The sequence below is a fragment of the Malaya genurostris genome, chromosome 2 (assembly GCF_030247185.1).
Source record: "Malaya genurostris strain Urasoe2022 chromosome 2, Malgen_1.1, whole genome shotgun sequence".
NCBI classification, from domain to species: Eukaryota; Metazoa; Arthropoda; class Insecta; order Diptera; family Culicidae; genus Malaya; species Malaya genurostris.
This window is the reverse complement of record NC_080571.1, coordinates 338,488,918-338,507,537: the sequence shown is the minus strand read 5'-3', so window position 1 is coordinate 338,507,537 and position 18,620 is coordinate 338,488,918. Positions and strand designations below refer to the sequence as shown.

At 37.4% G+C, this 18,620-nt stretch overlaps 2 protein-coding genes across 5 annotated transcripts in view; one reads left to right on the top strand and one right to left on the bottom strand.

Annotated features, from left to right (window-relative positions):
- The window catches only part of LOC131431740 (beta-1,4-glucuronyltransferase 1), a 333,086-nt gene that overhangs the window by 47,397 nt on the left and 267,069 nt on the right, over nt 1-18,620 (top strand). The window contains exon 2 of one of the 4 annotated variants that reach the window (XM_058597608.1): nt 14,453-14,484. The exons of the other annotated variants lie outside the window; for them this stretch is intronic. The gene's annotated coding sequence lies outside the window, so the exon portion shown is untranslated. The remainder of the gene's footprint in view (nt 1-14,452; nt 14,485-18,620) is intronic. 4 annotated transcript variants of the gene reach the window in all.
- LOC131429358 (extracellular matrix-binding protein ebh-like) lies at nt 2,911-4,427 on the bottom strand. The gene is given in 2 exon segments (XM_058593432.1): nt 2,911-3,558; nt 4,275-4,427. Coding segments are annotated over 2 exon segments (678 nt in total). The 3' UTR covers nt 2,911-3,033.

Here is an 18,620-nt window from a genome sequence, read left to right as displayed (position 1 = left end):
AGCAGATTTTATCAAGCAGTTTTATACAGTTTTTCAAGCTACGCTTTAGGTTGTCTTTTTCGAACAGTGTTATTTCCTTATCAGTTTTCCTGATTAGTTATTTCAAGCAGCTTTCCGAGAAGTTTTTCGATATGTATTTTTGGAACAGTAGGTTTTTTTCGAGCTATGTTTTCAAGCCGCTGTGGGTGAAGTTTTTCGATCAACTTATAGCTTTTACGAGCAGTTTTGTTCAAGCAGTTTGTTCGATTAGTGCTTTCAATCCGGTTTTTTAGTTGTTTTTGTAAAAAATTTTTAGCACTTTATAGCAGTTTTTTCGAGAGGTCATTCGAAACATATTTTTCGAGTAGTTTCCACAGGTTCTCTGAGCACTTTTTCGAGAATTTTTAATCAAGAATTCCGAGTATTTTTTTCTATTTTGTTCAAGCAGGTCTTTGACAAGTTTTTTTTAAAGTTTATTTAGAGCAGTTTTTCGAGTATTTTTTAACAATTTCAAGCAGCTTATTCGAAAAGTTGTTCGAGATGTATTTACCGAGCAGTATTTGTAGGTGAATTTTTCAAGCAATATTTCAAGCAAGTTTTAGGAAAGTTTTTTAGAATAATTTTAATCTTTCGAGTAGTTTTTTCAAACAGTTTTTTGAGCAACTCTGAGCAATTTTTTTCTGAGCAGTTTTTTGCGCAGTTCTTTTTCGAGCAGTATTTTTTTAGTAGTAGTTTTTCTGATTAGTTTTTTCGAGCAGATTTCCAAGATGTATTCTCCGGGAAGCGTTTTTTGAGAAGTTTTTTCTGAGCAGTTTCGCAAGTAACTTTTGGTAGTTTTTCAAGCAGTTTGTTCGGTTAGTGTTTTCAAGCTGGTTTTCGAGAGGTTTTTCCGAGTATTTTCTGGTGGTTTTTGGACTAGTATTTTATGATTTTTCTAGCAGGTTTTATCAAGCAATTTTTTAAAACATTTTTTCAAGTAACGTTTCGATTTTTCTTCCTCGAACAGTGTTTTTCAAACTGTTTATCTGATAAGTTGTTTCAAACAGATATCCGAGAAGTTTTTAAAGATGTATTTTACGGCCAGTTTTTGGAGCAGTATTTTTCGAGCAGATTTTTTACGAGTTGTGTTTTCAAGAAGCTTTTGGCAAAGACTTTTCGAGCAACCTCTAATTTTTACGAGCAGTTTTGTTCTAGTAGTTTTTTTTCCAGTAGTTTGTTCGGTTAGTGTTTTAAATCTGGTTTTTCGAGTTGATTTTACAGTATTTCCGGGCAGTTTTTGGAGACATACTTAAGGATTCATATTTTTCAAGCAGTTTTTTCAATTTATTAAGCTGTGTTTTCGAGCAACTCTTTGAGTTGTCTTTTTCGAACAGTGTAATTTAAGTAGTTTTTGTGATTGATTATTTCAAGCAGGTTTTCGAGAAGTTTTTCAAGATGTATTTTCCGAGTAGTTTTTGGAACAGTATTTTTCGAGTAGGTTTTTTCAAGTAGCTTCTGGCGATGTTTTTTCGAGCAACTTATAGCTTTTACGAGCAGTTTTGTTCAAGCAGTTTTTTTACAGTAGGTTTTTCGATTAGTGCTTTCAATCTGATTTTCGAGAATTTTTTTTGAGTTGGTTTTTAGAGCAGTTTTCTGTGCATTTCATTGCAGTTTTTCAAGCATTTCATTGCCGTTTTTGAAGCAGTTTGTTCAAGCAGATTTTTCGAGAAGTTATTCGAGATGTATTTTTCGAACAGTTTTTGGAGAAGTATTTTTAGATTTGTATTTTTCAAGTAGCTTTTATCGAGTAGTTTTCCATGTATTTTCTGGAGTTTTTCGAGCAGTTTCTTTTAAACAGTTGTATCCAATCAATTTTTTCTGACTAGTTATTCAAAGCAGGTTTCTGAGAAGTTTTTCGAGATTTATTTTCCGAGCAATTTTTCGTGCAGTTTTTTGAGCAGCATTTTTGATTTGTGTTATCAAACTGGTTTCGAGTTGCTTTAAGAGCAATTTTTCAAGCATTCTATAGCAGTTTTTCGAACATCTCCAGGAGATTTTCAAGCAGTTTTTTCAATATATTTTTGGGTGTATTTTACCGAGCAGTTTTGGAGCAGTATTTTGCAGTTTTTGCAGTTCTTCAAGCAGTTTTATTCAAACATTTTTTCCAAATAATTTTTTTCAATAACTTTTCCTAGTTTTTAGAGTATTTTTAGAAGCAGTATTTTTCGAGCATTTCAATGTTTTTTCGAGCAGATTTGTTCAAACTATTTTTTCGGGCAGTTAGTTTTCTTTGTGTTTTTAAACATAGTTTTCTAGAAGTGTTTTTAGAGCAAAATTAGAGAAAAAATAGTAGCACTTCTTCAAGTCATTTTTCGCCATTATTTTTCCAGAAGTTTTTTGAGAATTTTTTCCAAGCATCAAAAAACTGCTAGTGTATTTTCGAGTTTTTGTGAAGCAGTCTATCAGTTTTGTTAGAGCGTGTTTTTTTTAAGATCTGTCTTTCCAAGCAGGTTTTAGAGAAGTGGACGTTTATCGTTTATCGTTTATCGTTTATCGTTTATCGTTTATCGTTTATCGTTTATCGTTTATCGTTTATCGTTTATCGTTTATCGTTTATCGTTTATCGTTTATCGTTTATCGTTTATCGTTTATCGTTTATCGTTTATCGTTTATCGTTTATCGTTTATCGTTTATCGTTTATCGTTTATCGTTTATCGTTTATCAATTATCGTTGATCGTTGATCGTTGATCGTTGATTGTTGATCGTTGATTGTTGATCGTTGATCGTTGATCGTTGATCGTTGATCGTTGATCGTTGATCGTTGATTGTTGATCGTTGATCGTTGATTGTTGATCGTTGATTGTTGATCGTTGATCGTTGATCGTTGATCGTTGATCGTTGATCGTTGATTGTTGATCGTTGATCGTTGATCGTTGATCGTTGATCGTCTATCGTTTATCGTTTATCGTTTATCGTTTATCGTTTATCGTTTATCGTTTATCGTTTATCGTTTATCGTTTATCGTTTATCGTTTATCGTTTATCGTTTATCGTTTATCGTTTATCGTTTATCGTTTATCGTTTATCGTTTATCGTTTATCGTTTATCGTTTATCGTTTATCGTTTATCGTTTATCGTTTATCGTTTATCGTTTATCGTTTATCGTTTATCGTTTATCGTTTATCGTTTATCGTTTATCGTTTATCGTTTATCGTTTATCGTTTATCGTTTATCAATTATCGTTTATCGTTTATCGTTTATCGTTGATCGTTGATCGTTGATCGTTGATCGTTGATCGTTGATCGTTGATCGTTGATCGTTGATCGTTGATCGTTGATCGTTGATCGTTGATCGTTGATCGTTGATCGTTGATCGTTGATCGTTGATCGTTGATCGTTGATCGTTGATCGTTGATCGTTGATCGTTGATTGTTGATCGTTGATTGTTGATTGTTGATTGTTGATTGTTGATCGTTGATCGTTGATCGTTGATCGTTGATCGTTGATCGTTGATCGTTGATCGTTGATCGTTGATCGTTGATCGTTGATCGTTGATCGTTGATTGTTGATCGTTGATCGTTGATCGTTGATCGTTGATCGTCTATCGTTTATCGTTTATCGTTTATCGTTTATCGTTTGAAAAAATAATATTTCGTTTGAAATTTTAAATCGTGCAAAATTAGTTTGAATTATTTTCAATAATCAGCAGTTTTTAAGTTTGCCAAGATCATTGCCGAGAACATGGCCGCTCAAATCTCGGCCAATGAAATCTTGTCAAAGTTATGCCGAGATTCGGGTAAAATAAACCGAAGTCTATAGAAACTTGAATCACCCCTTTCGGCTAACTCTCCGTCGTTCCGTTGGCCATTATTGTAGCACACTTGCACCCGCACCTGTGCCCATCTTCTCGGTGCTCAGGTTGATGCCACTTTTCCGGCCGTATTGGCAAATTCGTATCGATTTCTACAATGGCATGGCACACGGGGAGACACAGACCCTTCACGTCGGCCCTGTTTCGAAGCCATCGAAAGCCCGAACCACCTCACCGACACTCCGATTTGTTTTCGCAACTTGTTAACCTTTTCGTGCGGAGTAGAATTGGTATAGAAAATAGCGATCTTCTTCGATCTCGGCACCACATGAAGAATGACGTGGGAGAGCAGGGGAAGATGATGGAGTAGAAGAAGAAGAAGAAGAAGAAGAAGGTCGTTCGCCGTGGGCCCTCAACCACAATCGGATTCATGAATTTTGTTGTTGTTTTTCGGTTCACTGTTCGTGATGGGACTGAGATAATTTGCTCTGCTTGCGGCAGGTTACGAAAATTGTGGGAACCTCCACCGACCGACCGACCGACCGACCCCCGGTGGATATTGTCTCTGTGGCGGATGCTGGCTGGTGTTGCTGTTTGCCGCGAGAAGAGAACACATCTTCAACCGTGTTGGACCCCTCGGCCCCGGCAGAATGCTGCATATTGAGCAAAAGAAAATGTTGCCCGTCCTCTTTGGATTGGTTGGCTGCTAGGTTTGAAGTACTCAAGATTGACGTGTAGTGACGGCTAGCTCCTCTCGTGATTGAGAAGTCTCTACGAAAGGCGTGCGAATTTCGTATGTTGGTTTAGATTTCCATTGCATTGAGAGTGGCGAATTGGATCTGCTACTACTTGAGAGTGAGTGCTAGAGTCCGGAAAACAATATTTATCCTATGCAAATGAGCAGCTGAGGGGTCTGCGTCTGATCGGTCAAGGAACTTTATTCGGGAAACGAACGAATGAGGTAATTTGAACTTTGCTCCGGGATTATTTCAAGGCATACCAAACAATCGTTGGCCGCCGAAAATTTCCGATGGTGCCGAAAATGTTGCAATTAATTTAATCAGATGTAATCTTCAAAAAAATAATTATCAAAACGCTTTGATGTAATCGCTTTGGAAACAAAACAAAAAAACAAACGATCGTGCCGTTGGTGCGCAGGGCGTGGAGATCACATAACCCAGCAAAACCAGCCCCGGTGGCGCAGGCAAAACATTAAATCCATAACATTGCCATGCATCCAAACAGCCTTGGAGTGAATCTCACGTCGCTGGGTCGTGGAAAAGGGGGTTTGGTAAAGAAAGGAAAGGAACGTGTGCTGCAGGCGGCGGCAGCCAGTTTTTGATGTTTCCAATCTAAACAGGCCAGGTTAGTTGCTATGATCGTGTCGTTTGAAGCGCTAGGCAATGGAGGCGGCAAACAGCGCATGCAAGCGAAATGCGCGAGCGAGTTTTCCCTTTCATTTTGACGTCCCCCGACCACGCGGTCGTCGCCTACCTTGATCGGGTAAAAGAGTTGTCACGTTCGAATTTCACGTTTTTCCTCCGGTTACCTCTTTGCAGGGCCGTACGAAGGTTATGCAGAAGCTAGTACCAAAACCAACACTCCGGCAGATCAGATCTGCCTTGGGGCTTATTAATTTTAAATTTGGCAGCCAAACCGCCATTGTTGTTATGTTATCCGGGCGCCATTGCATTCCATTGCGCGTTACTGCAGCCGCCAATCCTATCGGCAATAGTGAGTTTGTAGTTTTTTTGTCGTACCGAAGTGTTAGAGTTCATTGAAACTCTTTTTTATTATGTGCGGTTTTTTTTTTCAAATCGGTGGGAAGTGTTCCATTTTTTGTTTTCGCTTTACTCCACTGAATAGATGGTAAAGAGCATGATTTATGCTGCGATCTGAAGGTAAGCAGTTAACAAAATTGTCCAATTATATTATACGATGCAGTCCTAGTTTTGGATTCCGTTCCACCGTTGCCGGTTAATTGTTGTTTCGGATGATCTAACCGTTTGAGTTTGTTTGAATCTGTAATGGCGATACCATGGATTACATTTCGATATGTTTCAGTCTTTTCCAAGATGTAACCTTATATAGGGGAAGTTTTGCTTGTACGAAGAGGCGAATTATCTTAAGGTTGCAATTAAACCATATTCTAAACCTTTTTGGAAACTTTCTAAGGTTCTTAAGAAACCTCAGAAACCAATTCCTGCTCTCAAAGAAGGAAATCAAATACTTCTTACAAATGGCGAAAAAGCTCAAAAACTTGCTCAGCAGTTCGAGAGTGTACACAATTTGAATTTGAACGTTGTGAGTCCTATTGAAAATGAAGTCTCACTGAAATATGATAATATTTCAATTCAAGTGTTATTACAAGATAACATTATTGAGACGAATGTTGATGAAATTAAATTAATTATTACGAAACTTAAAAACATGAAGGCTCCTGGTAATGATGGAATTTTTAATATTCTTATTAAAAATCTTCCCGATGTTGCCTTGAGACTCCTGGTTAAAATTTTCAACAAGTGTTTTTCTTAAGCTTACTTCCCAAAACGATGGAAAAACGCTAAAGTAATTCTTATCCTCGAACCTGATAAAAACCCAGCAGAAATATCACGTTATAGACCAATTAGCTTACTTTCTTCTATCAGTAAACTTTTTGAAAAAATTATCTTGTTGAGAATGATTTCTCATATAAATGAAAATTCAATTTTTTACCAGAGAAGTTTGGATTTCGTCATGAACATTCAACTACTCATAAACTTGTAAGAGTTATGAACATGATAAAAGCAAACAAATCTTCTGGTTATCCACTGGAGTTGCTCTTCTAGACATAGAAAAAGCATTCGCCAGTGTTTGGCACAAAGGTTAAATAGCAAAAATGTCTGATTTCCAGTTTCCTATTTATTTGATCAAAATGATTCAAAATTATTTAACTGATCGCAATCTTCTGGTTAGCTATCAGAATTGTAAATCTGAATTGCACCTGCCGTACGAGCCGGTGTTCCGCATGGTTCGAGTGTAGCTCCAATCTTGTATAATATTTTCACTTCTGATCTCTCAAATCTACCCGTTGGTTGTCAGAAATCGCTATTCTGTGACGACAAAAGTCTGTTAGCCACAGGTAGAAATCTAAGAGTGATCTGCAGTCGCCTACAAAGAAGTTTAAATATTTTCGGTGATTATCTGTCAAAATGGAAAATTAAACCAAATGCAGCAAAAACGCAATTAATTATCTTTCCTCACAAGCCAAGAGCTTCTTTTCTTAAACCAAACAATAATCACATTCTCAAATTGAATGGCTTGGAATTGACATGGTCTGATCAAGCTAAATACTTAGGTTTAACGTATGACAAAAAACTCACTTTCAAGGATCACATTGAAGGAATCCAGGCAAAGTGTAATAAATATATTAAATGTTTATATCCTCTTATAAACAGAAATTCTAAGCTGTGTCTAAAAAACAAATTGTTAATTTATAAACAAATTTTCAGACCAGCCATGCTTTATGCAGTACCAATTTGGTCAAGTTGTTGTTCCACCAGGAAGAAAACGCTTCAAAGGATTCAGAATGAAATTCTGAAAATGATTTTGAAGCGTCCTCTCTGGTTTAGCACAGATGAGTTACACAGACTCACAAATATAGAACCATTAGATGTAATGTCACATAATATTATAAGCAAATTCCGACAAAAATCGATGCAATCTTCAATTGAATCGATTCGCTCTCTGTATTAGTTAGTAAGTTAGTATATAAGTTCCTTTACCCCATTACACAATACAAGTAGGTTTAAAATTTTCCCTACACAAGAATCTCAAAATTGCGGAATCAAATGATGTCCGCATGGTATCAACCAAATCATATATATAATAGGGCTGAAAAGGCACCACTTGTGGCTGAACACCCAATTTAAATCTTAATAATTTAATTTCAACTCATATTCCAATAAATAGTTATTAAAAAAAAAATCTTAAGGTTGAAACGAAAAAAAAATGTTTACAGACTATCTCAAGCAGCAAGTTTCTTATAATTGATTGCGGGTAGTAGTGATGTTCACGCGAATTTTCTGTTAGACGAAACCAAACAGTTTGTGCTACGAATATACTTATTTTTACCTTTGCGGAATATACTTCCAGAAATAATTTTGTTGTGAATGTATCATGCCATGAAAAGGACCGTAAATTTTGTCGTGAATACGACTCACTTCACTATGGGACGCGTTTTCAAAATTTACCCTCTGAGTGAGTGATGAGTTTTTGATCGTGAATATCTCTGGTTGTGTCTAATGTATCAGCATAATTTTTCCTGCATGCCAACGGAGATATGATCAGCAATTTATGATAAAATTTCCAGTTGTATGACATAACCACAAACAATTAGAAGTTGAAGTTTTCTGAAATTTGCCTTACTCGTACCTGCTAGTCGTTTTGAGGTAGAATACCCAGTACCAAAGGATTCCTGTTCCTGAAAAATAATTACAGTTCCAAATACAGAACGCAGTTCCAGAATCAAACATTCAGTACCTGTTTGCAGTTTCAAAAGAAGGAGGAATATTCTGCTATTCATGCGTTGTACATTTGAGGGAAATGGCATCAAAGAGACCTAAATAATCGGCTGTTTTCAGAGTCTCTACCAGTTTTCGCAAACAATTTCTACGATATTCCTTTAATATTAGCAAATCGGAATCCTGCTTAGAAAATGTTCTCCCTCTGTCTTGACGCTTTCGATTGGGTTTTTTTGTGTGTTGGGTTGAATGTGTTTGGCTGACTTCAAGATGCTGTCAGATATTTGAATGTTCATCACATCTGCATTACATTCGACATAGAGATGGGCAATTCGTTCGCGAACGGTTCAAAAGAACTAGTTCTTTTGAAAGAATGAACGAGCTATAGTTCTTTTTTCGAGAACGGTAGTTCCTCAGTTCAAAGTCGAGGGATTTTTTTTGTTTTTTAAGCTCGCTCAACCTTTTTTCAACTTCAACCTCAGTTCTATTTCGAGGGACCTTTTTTTCCTCGCTTAAGCTTACAAAAGTGAGTTCTCGTTCAGTCTTTGAACAAACAAACCAACTATGAAAAGAACGAACGAACGGCTCTGGAGAACTAGTTCTTTCAACAGAACTCTGCATCACTGAACGGTTCTTTCAAATGAACTGTTTTGCCCATCTCTAATTCGACATGAATACGTCTTAAAGACTGTCCCAGAAAGTATGGACGCACTTTGATCTCGCTGTAAATAATTCACAAGTGTAAGATATTCAAATTTTATTCAATATACTGATAATATTAGACTACAACAACAGAATATTATTCTCAACATTTGCTACTTAGTCATTGTAGACTAACTGGCGCACCTTCTTGCGAACGTTCCTCATTAAATTCCGTACAGACTTCTTGGCGACAAGTTTTGACACTTTTTTCCAATCTTTTTCGAACTGTTGAATGGTTTCGGCTGCCGAGACACGTTTCCTAAGATGTGCCTTCGTTAATGCCCAAAATTCCTCAATTGGTCGAAGTTGTGGCAATTTAGTGGATTCATGTCTTTTGGGACGAAAGTGACATTTTTGGTAGTATACCATTCTACCGTTGATTTCGAGTAGTGGCAAGAAGCAAGATCTGGCCAGAAGACAACAGGATCCTTGTGGCTTCGAATCATGGGTAGAAGTCGTTTTTGTAAACATTCCTTGATGTATATTTCGCTGTTCATTGAAGCATTGGTGATGAAGGGTTTCGAAATCTTACCGCAGCTACAAATTGCTTGCCGGACCATAGCTTTCTTACCAAATTTTTCGAGTTCAATCGATGTCTCGGACTGGTTTAACACTTGTCTTTCTCGCACCGTATAATATTGTGGTCCCGGCAAGGATTTGTAATCGAGTTTCACGTAGGTTTCGTCGTCCATGATTATGCAGTTCAAATTTCTAGCAAGAATCGTATTGTACACCTTTCGAACCCTCGGCCTGATCGATACTTCTAGTTTCGGACTACGTTTTGGTTGTTTCTGCTTCTTATAGGTTCGAAGATTCAAACGTTCTTTAGCACGAAGAACATTTGACTTCGAAGTGTCCACTTTTTTGGCCACATCTCGAACTGAAACCTCCTTCTTTTGCTCGAACGCCTTCAGTATACGTTTATCCAACTGAGGGTTAGCAGGACCTTTTTTCGACCCGTTTTTGGTTTATCCTTTCGGTTTATCTTCACCGAACTTCCTAATTGCATTTCGCGCGGCTTTTTACTTACTCCTTCCATTTTTGCTATCTTTCTCAATGACAGTCCGCGTTCTGTGCACCATTTGTACACAATTTTTCGACGTTGTTCTGCTGAAAGGCCACGAATTTCGAAACAAACTAATGAAAACGAATAAACAACTGCACAAGTGGTTAGAGAAGAATGTAAACAACAGGACGCAGCCTTAAAAATTGACCGATTCTGAACCATTGCGAAATGGCAGCGGTTTTTGGTTGCGTCCATACTTTCTGGGACAGTTATTACTCTTATGTTTCGCCTTCAACTTGTTTGTGCAGAGCAGCTTGAATTGAACTGCTTAGTGCAAACTTAAACAGTTCAATTTGAGCTAGTAAGCAAAATGTGTTTCGCCGTCCCTCTTTTATTACTGATTCTAAAATATCGTTCATTTTTTCAAGTGACCACCGGAGGAAAAATTACAGTTTACTGTAAATTGTAAATGCCAGTTATTTTGCGGAATTTCAAAACCCAACACACACACATACTTCGACTTTCAATAAACGCTTTTGCTGGTTTCGGGATAATTGTTAATCATTGATGAGTTTAAGGGGCTGGGGTCCACTAGGAGATTGATAGTACCTATTAGCTCTCTCCGGACTGTACCAGCCTAGATGCCGTGTGGAATCCGGCGGAAAAAAAATGAACCAAGAATAGATCCACTGGGTTCCTGCTTCCATGTCGTAAAAGGCGACAATTGCAGGAGATTCTTTTTCCTTTCAGTTATCAGATATTTTCAATGTTTTACTTCTGATTACTCTATTTTACTAAATCATCTCTTTATTCAACCTATCAATTTCCGTCTAGCTTCGGAGAAAAGTTTTATTAGGAATGATTTCTTCTTCCATGTTATTGATAGTCTTTCAGGATTATAAAATGAATGATAAAAATCAACCATTGCGTATTAACTTTATATTACAAAGTTAATAACAGAGATAACATATATGGGTATATTGAATACATAGTAAAAAACACTTGATATTAATATTTCAAACAGTAAATTAATATTTTTCTCGGTAGCCGGCTGCCCAGATCAACTAATATAACCAATTAATAATTTTAATAAATAATTAAAATAATAAAGCGGAAATAATAAAGAATAAAGACGCGTGTGAAATCTGTTGACCTTTGTTTGGTGATTTAAAATGATTTTATAATAACTGTTTAGAATATTTCAATGCAATGAATCAATTTTTTTGTCTAAATCCTATTCGCTCGTTTATTTTGTATCACGTAGTTTTATTTATAAAAACGTGCTTAATCCACCTAGCAGTGAGATGATACCTTTTTTTTATCAATCCGAATGTGTTTTTTTGCATGACTAAAAAAAACGCGAAAGGTAGATGCATAAACGAGTGACTGCATACTCGACAGCCGGCTGTCCGGAGTTTTGTCAATTTCGGAGATTGACTGTTTCGTGCATTATATTGCCAGCACAAAGTAACACATAAAACGATAATACTTTAAAACATTCTTGGTAGCCGGCTACCCAGAGCAATAAACACATGATAACATTATTAAAACATTTACTAACAAAGTATCCTCTTCTGTGATGCATGTGGGAATGCAGAGGATTCCTCGGTTCTTAGTAGCAACATGCATCGAACTAACAATCCTTTCCCTCCCAAGTAGATCTGCATTCGGACGTGGCCGGCGTCGGTATTGATCAGCATGCATGGTTCAATACAGTTTGCACAGTGTGAAACAATGTGTTATTCCCAAACATGTTACTTCAAAAAATTACTTTTGCAATCTCAATTGGTCCAGATCAATAACGGAGTAGCAACACACGGGCGGTCTCTAATGCTAATGCTAATGCTAATGCTAATTGTTAATCATTGATGAGTTTAGCAAAATGTGTTGTCAAATCTAGGCAACAATATGCATTTTGCCTAAAAATTAGTAAATTCACTAAACGACTCTCGGAAAACATAATATTGATAGCTGAGCAATCAGCAAAATTGTGTCTGTCTTGGCATTTGTGTATATTCGCACAAAACTGCTAATGCCAATCTTAACTCATTTGTGATTGATGAGTAGTGTTGATATTCAAATTTTTTTGCTTTGGTTGAGAGGCAACGACTTAATTCCAATTCCGTTGGAATGACCAGCGAAAACATTTAACAGCGTTATTAACAGAGCGTGAAAAGTCAAACATCATCGTAGCAGTCCCTGAAACAAACCGCGCCGTCCGTGCCTCCCATTTCAGTTCCATGACAACCAGCCGATCAGTTTCTCGCCACCGCTCGGTCGCTCGATTGACTAATCCGCGGTAGCTCCACATGCATTTCCTGCCTTTCTAGTTAAGGATGACGATGCGATTCGGCGGTTGAGATAGATCAGATATCTGATTCAGCCATACTTGCGGCAAGGCAACAAGACAACGATCTCTCAAGCAGCTCAGTCAAAAACTGCCAACTGAGGTTTGGCCTTCGGGCTATGCGAAACGATTGCTCATTGTTCTTTGGCGGTATTACGAATATTGTGTCGATCACTCGAACGTCAAAATTCGGTACGCTCCACTTGCTGCGGTGGTCCGAGACGACGGACCTCAGCTGAGCGCTCGATACATCGCACGAGACAAATTCGCTCCTTCCGTCTATTTCACAACGAGATAAAGCTACCATTCCAGAGGAGATGATGATTTAATAAACAACCGTATGATACGGTTCTAACTAATGCGATCAGTTAAGTGGTGCGGTCTGGGGTAGTAATAAAAAAAAAAAGAAATCGGTCAAATGGATTCCGGCGGTAATAGTTTGCCGGGGAGGAGGGACGGCTGGAGGAAATAATTAATTGTATGCAAATATCCGCATGATGGTGGCAGTGTGTCACAAAACCGCGTACCGGCGGTTGGAACTTATCTTAGTTTGGCCAACGAGCCAAACTCTTCCTACATTCTGCGGCTACCGATCATGGCGCGCTGGCTGGCTACCGGAGATTGTGAATTTATAGTAAGCGTGTTTGCTCATTCGAAAAGGACCGGTGGCCCCGGTGTCGGTGTGACTCGTGGTGGTGACTATGGCAATGAGGCATGCTTTGTTGTTGGTAGCTGCCGCGCTGGCACGGATGAATTTTAGCACATGCTCATGCAAACCAAAAAATGAGAAAAAAAAAAAGACAGAGAAACAGCTTGCTGCGGTTGATGCGGAAAATAACATCGCAGTTCATTGTATGCTGTGACAGTTGGAAGTGGGATTGGTAGTTGGTACCTACAGCCATGTTACAAGTGTCGTCTACTCGTCGTAGTTCGTTTGAATTCAACGGGGATGTGACGGCGCTGGTGCGCTCGTGAAAGGTCACCATTCTCTGGAGGTGCGATGAGAAAAAAAAATTGGCTATTACAGTGTATATGCACGTTGCCAATTGCTGAATGAATGAGGGTTGGTAAAATTGAATGTTTGATGGGTTTCATGAGAATTAGAAAGAGTAGCTTAAGAAAACTAGTTTAAGTTCTAGAATTGTCAGTAGAAACGAAAATATGCAATACGATGGGTGCTTCACTGATTTCACACGACCGAGAATTTAAACTTTTAGTTTTGCGCTCTGAATTAGTCTTCGCACTCAAGGTCATGATGAAAACCAGCCGGAAAATTTCACTGATCAAATGTTCTCTTATTCTCATCTTCTCAGTCTAAATAATGCGTATTGCTCAGTACCGTAAAGTGGTAAGTTTTTTGCTATGTTCCCGTTTCAAATTAAATTTCCTTGGAAACGGTGCAGAATATAAAAAACCCCACCTGACAATGTCTTCGAAATTTAGTTGAGAATATTCTGTGAAATTTTCAGAATGATTCATTGAGTTTAGCGGTCGTGTTGTATTTTTTTCTGACTGAAGAACTGCTGAAAATTGGAACGCTCGGAAATGCATACTTCTACTTGTTCATCGAATATCTCGGTTTTGAAGGCTAAAAATAAAAATGTGTTAAAACTTCTTATCAAAATAATAAAATGTATGCTGGCAACCCGGTACAGTTTGCTCATATACGAGAGAGTACAAGAGAAATACGATGCCCAAAGGGAACTGAGCGAGCCACGTTGTCGGTCCTCGGTCCTCAGACTTTAAAGCCAATTTTAACGAAATTGGACTTTTGTTTTAACAAACATTGTGTGGAAATTGGACTTCTGTTTTAACGAACCTAGCAACCGATGTTCAGCGTACAAACCCTTAGCATGGCTGATCCTACTGGCACTAAAATTACTTCCAGGTTGGGGCTCGAACATCCGACAACTGGCTTGTAAGAGGCATTTTTCACTTATGAATTGCTCGTTGATAGATAGATACAGAAGGGTTTTTCATAACGTACAATGGAAGGAAAAATAGATCTCGGAAAACAAACTCACTTAACAATGGTCGAATCGACCCATTTTCAAATCAAGATTTTTGTTCTATGATTTTCGGAATATTTTAATACATAATCTAATACCTGTTTCTTTTTCCTTACAGGTGAGTCAAACATATTCGACTAGTGTAGTTTGGTAAGTGTAGAGCATGTTTATAATACAAGGATTGCATCTGAAAATATATTTTCCATGAATCGTTTTTTTCCACTCCTTCAAATAAAACACGGATTGGAAACTAGTCACGGAGACTAATTCACTAATTAAATACATCAGCGGTTTTTGGTTATGCAATCACTGTGAAAACCAACTTGTCATCCGGGGCCCGGAGGGTCAAATATCATATACCATTTGATTCAGTTGTAACAAAAATATGCATTCACTTTCCTCGGAGATGGCTGAACAGATTTTCACAAACTTAGATTCACATGAAAGGCCTTATAGTCCCATATCCTACTACTGAATGTCATCCCGCTCCGACTTACGATTCCGGAGATATAGAGTGATATGCCCTAAAAATGAAAGGTCTTATGGTCTGCTGTTGAAGTTCATTTGTATCCGACTTCCAGCTCCGGAGTTATAGGGTAATATGTGAAAATTAAGGAAAAAATGTGCACTCAGTTTTGTCGGAGATGGCTCTACCGATTTTCAAAAACTTGGACTCAAACGAAAGGTATTGTATTTGTTTGAAAATTTCTAGAATATTTCATCCGAATCCAACTTCCGATTTCGGAGCGAGAGCAGGGCGATGAGTGTCAACCATATAAAATGACGATACAAAGCCGGTACGCACCGGTAAGTGCTGGCACGAAAGTAGAGAACACGACACGCCTTCACAGACAATGCACACAGTGGACCAAAAAAAAAAACGAAAACGAAACTAGCTGATTGCTTACTCACTTTCCTCAGATATAGCGTGATCGATTTTCACAAACTTAGGTTCATAGGTCCCATACAAAGCTTTAGAATTTCATCCGGATACCATTTTTTGCTTGCGGAATTATAGGGTGAAGAATATTGAAAAAAAATTTATCGCCACTTTAAGCGACGAAGCAAAAGATATAAAACTATTTCTCAACTGGACTCGAAACTACTCCTACCGTTACACAGAAAAAAATATTAATTTTACAGGTGACAGAATTCTATAAACGATTCAATTCACAACTATACAATATTCCACCCGAAAAAAATTTTACACGCTCCGAGTGTAGTTGGCGCTGCTGTATGGATTGGTATTTATCAATTATTCAATGAACAGATATGAGCTCTGCGGTGTAGTCGAGTAACCGATGTGCTTGTGATCTAATGTTTCTCGGTTCAAGTCGCGCCCTGCTCTCGATCTTTTGTTTTTTATTTCATTCGAATTCAAGACATGTAATTTTCAAATCACTCAATTTTACATGTTCTTGAATATAAATTTGTATGAAATACGACGCTCCATTTATGTGCATCTTATAAGATGTAAAATCACAGGATTTTTTTGAACTGTGTTAGTTATTGTTAGTAGATGGCCTATCCTGGCTGCCGATTTCCGATTCCGTAAGCACCGAAAATATTGTTGAAATACTCCAAAATGAAACTCAGACTACACAGATAAAAATATTTTGTGATTTTACATTTATTTTCATGCACATATTTGAAGCAGACAATTAAATGGAAATTTACATTACAAAACGAAGCGGTTTGTAAATATACAGTCATGTTCAATGAAAAACTAAATTTTAAATCAGATTTTCGTTTCAACTGATGTCTATTTCATAGTACTATCGGTTTACATGTCGTGTAAGTTTCATCTTTTCTTTCTGTGTATTTTCTCAGAGATGGTTAGGCGTTAAAAATTATTTATCGCCATCTAAAGCGAAAAAGCCTTTTCAACATGATTCAAAACTGTTTCAGTTTGTGGTTCATATTTGTTGCTAATCATACGAACCAACTTCGGCTATTCCGGTACTCGAAATTAGACTTAGGAAGTATTGGAAATAGTGGTCTAAACGATCTCACTCACTTTTTTCCTAGATGGCTGAACCGATTTTCACAAACTTATAGATTCAAATGATAAAGACTTCCCATGGACTCCTTGTGGTAAAACATATGAAAAGGCTCATAACGGATGCTGTATCTAAAGGTCATTAAACGGACGTTGTCTACATGTATCTCTGCTGCTTTCGATAAAATTAATTACAATTGCCAAATTGGACAGACTTCGGTTCCAGCATTCTTCAGTGGATTTATTCGTATCTTAGCAATCAACGGCTGGCGGTCAAGATCAATGAAAAAGGTTTCCAAGGAGTTTTTTGCTTTTTCCACAAGGCAGTCATCTTGGACCACTGATGTTTCTACTTTAATTCAACGACGTGATCGTTTCATTAAAAGGTCCACGATTATCTTTTGCCGACGACCTAAAGTTATTCCAAACTATCAAGACTCTTGAAGATGCCTTTTTTCTTCAGAGTGAACTTGAAATTTTTTTTGGAGTGATGTGAAATTAATAGAATGACACTGAGAAAAGTGAGTGAGATCCATTTTGGTATATATGACAACTATTTCCGGTACTTCCGGAACCGGATACCGGGAACCAGGATAGCCGAATTCGGTTTGTTTAGTTGTCTACTGATAATAACCATCGATTTGTGTAGTTTTAAGACCAGTTTAGAAAATTTTTTACGTGTTTTGTTTCGCCGGTTGAAGTGACGGTGTACAATATTGAACACACTTTACCCTATAATTCCGGAACCGAAAGTCGGATCCGGATGAAATTCAGGAATTCCGTATGGGACCACGAGACCTTTCATTTGAATCTAAGTTTGTCAAAATCGGTTTAGCCATCTCCGAGAAAACCTAGTGAGATTATTTGACACACACACACAAATAAAGGTACTCGGAGAAACGCAAAAGAAGACTTAATTCGATCAAGGCGCAACGTTTTTAGAGGGCAGCAAAACCATTTTTCGGCTCTTCAAAAAATATCATAAGTTGTTAAGCTTTGGATCGTGATTTTTGTTGTGTTTCATTAACATGTCATCATAATTTGTTCTCCACACCATCGGAGATATGATAAGAATTTTGTAATATAATTTTCAGTTATATTAGCTATAATAAGCCACAAATATTTAGAAATAAGAGATTTATAATATGTTTGATAAGTATAGAAGGTATAGAATTGATGCTTTTTTCATTCTAGCTTACGTAGTTGACTTACGCTCAGTCCTGGCCAGAATCCAAGATCCAATTCTAGAATTCAGTGAAATCCAAATTTGGAACTCAAACCGAATTTCGGATTTTGGAACCCCTTGAGTTTGCTAGACTTTGGCACTGGAACTGAATTTCGAAAATGAATCCTGGGAGTTAATATTGAAACTGATTTCAGAAACTGAAATTGAGGTTCATACCAGAATTCAGTTCCAAAATTCCTGTTCGGAATGCAGATCTAGAAATCAGATTCAGAATTCTGAGCCGGAAGTTCTGGAACTTCAGACCGACATATAAAAATTCAGAACCAAAAATTCAGCTGTATTTCCAGAACTCAGTGCTAAAATGCTTTCCAGAATCTACGTTCAGAATTCAGTTCCAGAATGCAGGTCTATAATTTTCATCCTAAATTCAGTTTCACAATTCTAGAAGTGTGACTGAATTCAGGAACTAGAACCTTAAGGTTTTTTGTCGTGAATACGACTTACTTTACTATGGGACGCCTTTTCAAAATTTACCCTCTGGGAGAGTGAAAAGTTTTTGATCGTGAATATCTCCTGTTGTATCTAATGAATCAACATAATTCTTGCAACATGCCATCGGAAATATGATCACAATTTTATGATAAAATTTTCAGTTGTGTGACATAATCTCAAATAGTTCAAAATTAAACTTTTCTGAAATGTTTGGTATAAACAAGTGTCAAAGAGAATAATTCATAAGGCGCATTTGCCTTTCTCGTATTTTGAAAGCTCATAGCTCAGTGATCCGTAGAAGGATTTATAGAATCTAATTACCAATAGAATCGAAAATTTTCAACTTGGACGTGTATTGAAACAACATTGAAGTTTTTCAATAGTACACTATTGAAAAACCTGTTTGATTTAGCCCATGACAGTACCAGCCAATCAGAACGCGAGATGTCTGCATCTATACAAGAGCATCCATATAAAAGTTGAGTGGTTCATTTTTCCTACCATTTGCTGAATAGTTGCCCGAAACAAGACACACGAGAGCAACATCGAGGACCTGTCATCTTCACTGCTTCCCGTTCTGCGAACAGGAAAGGAATTTTAGCAAAGGGG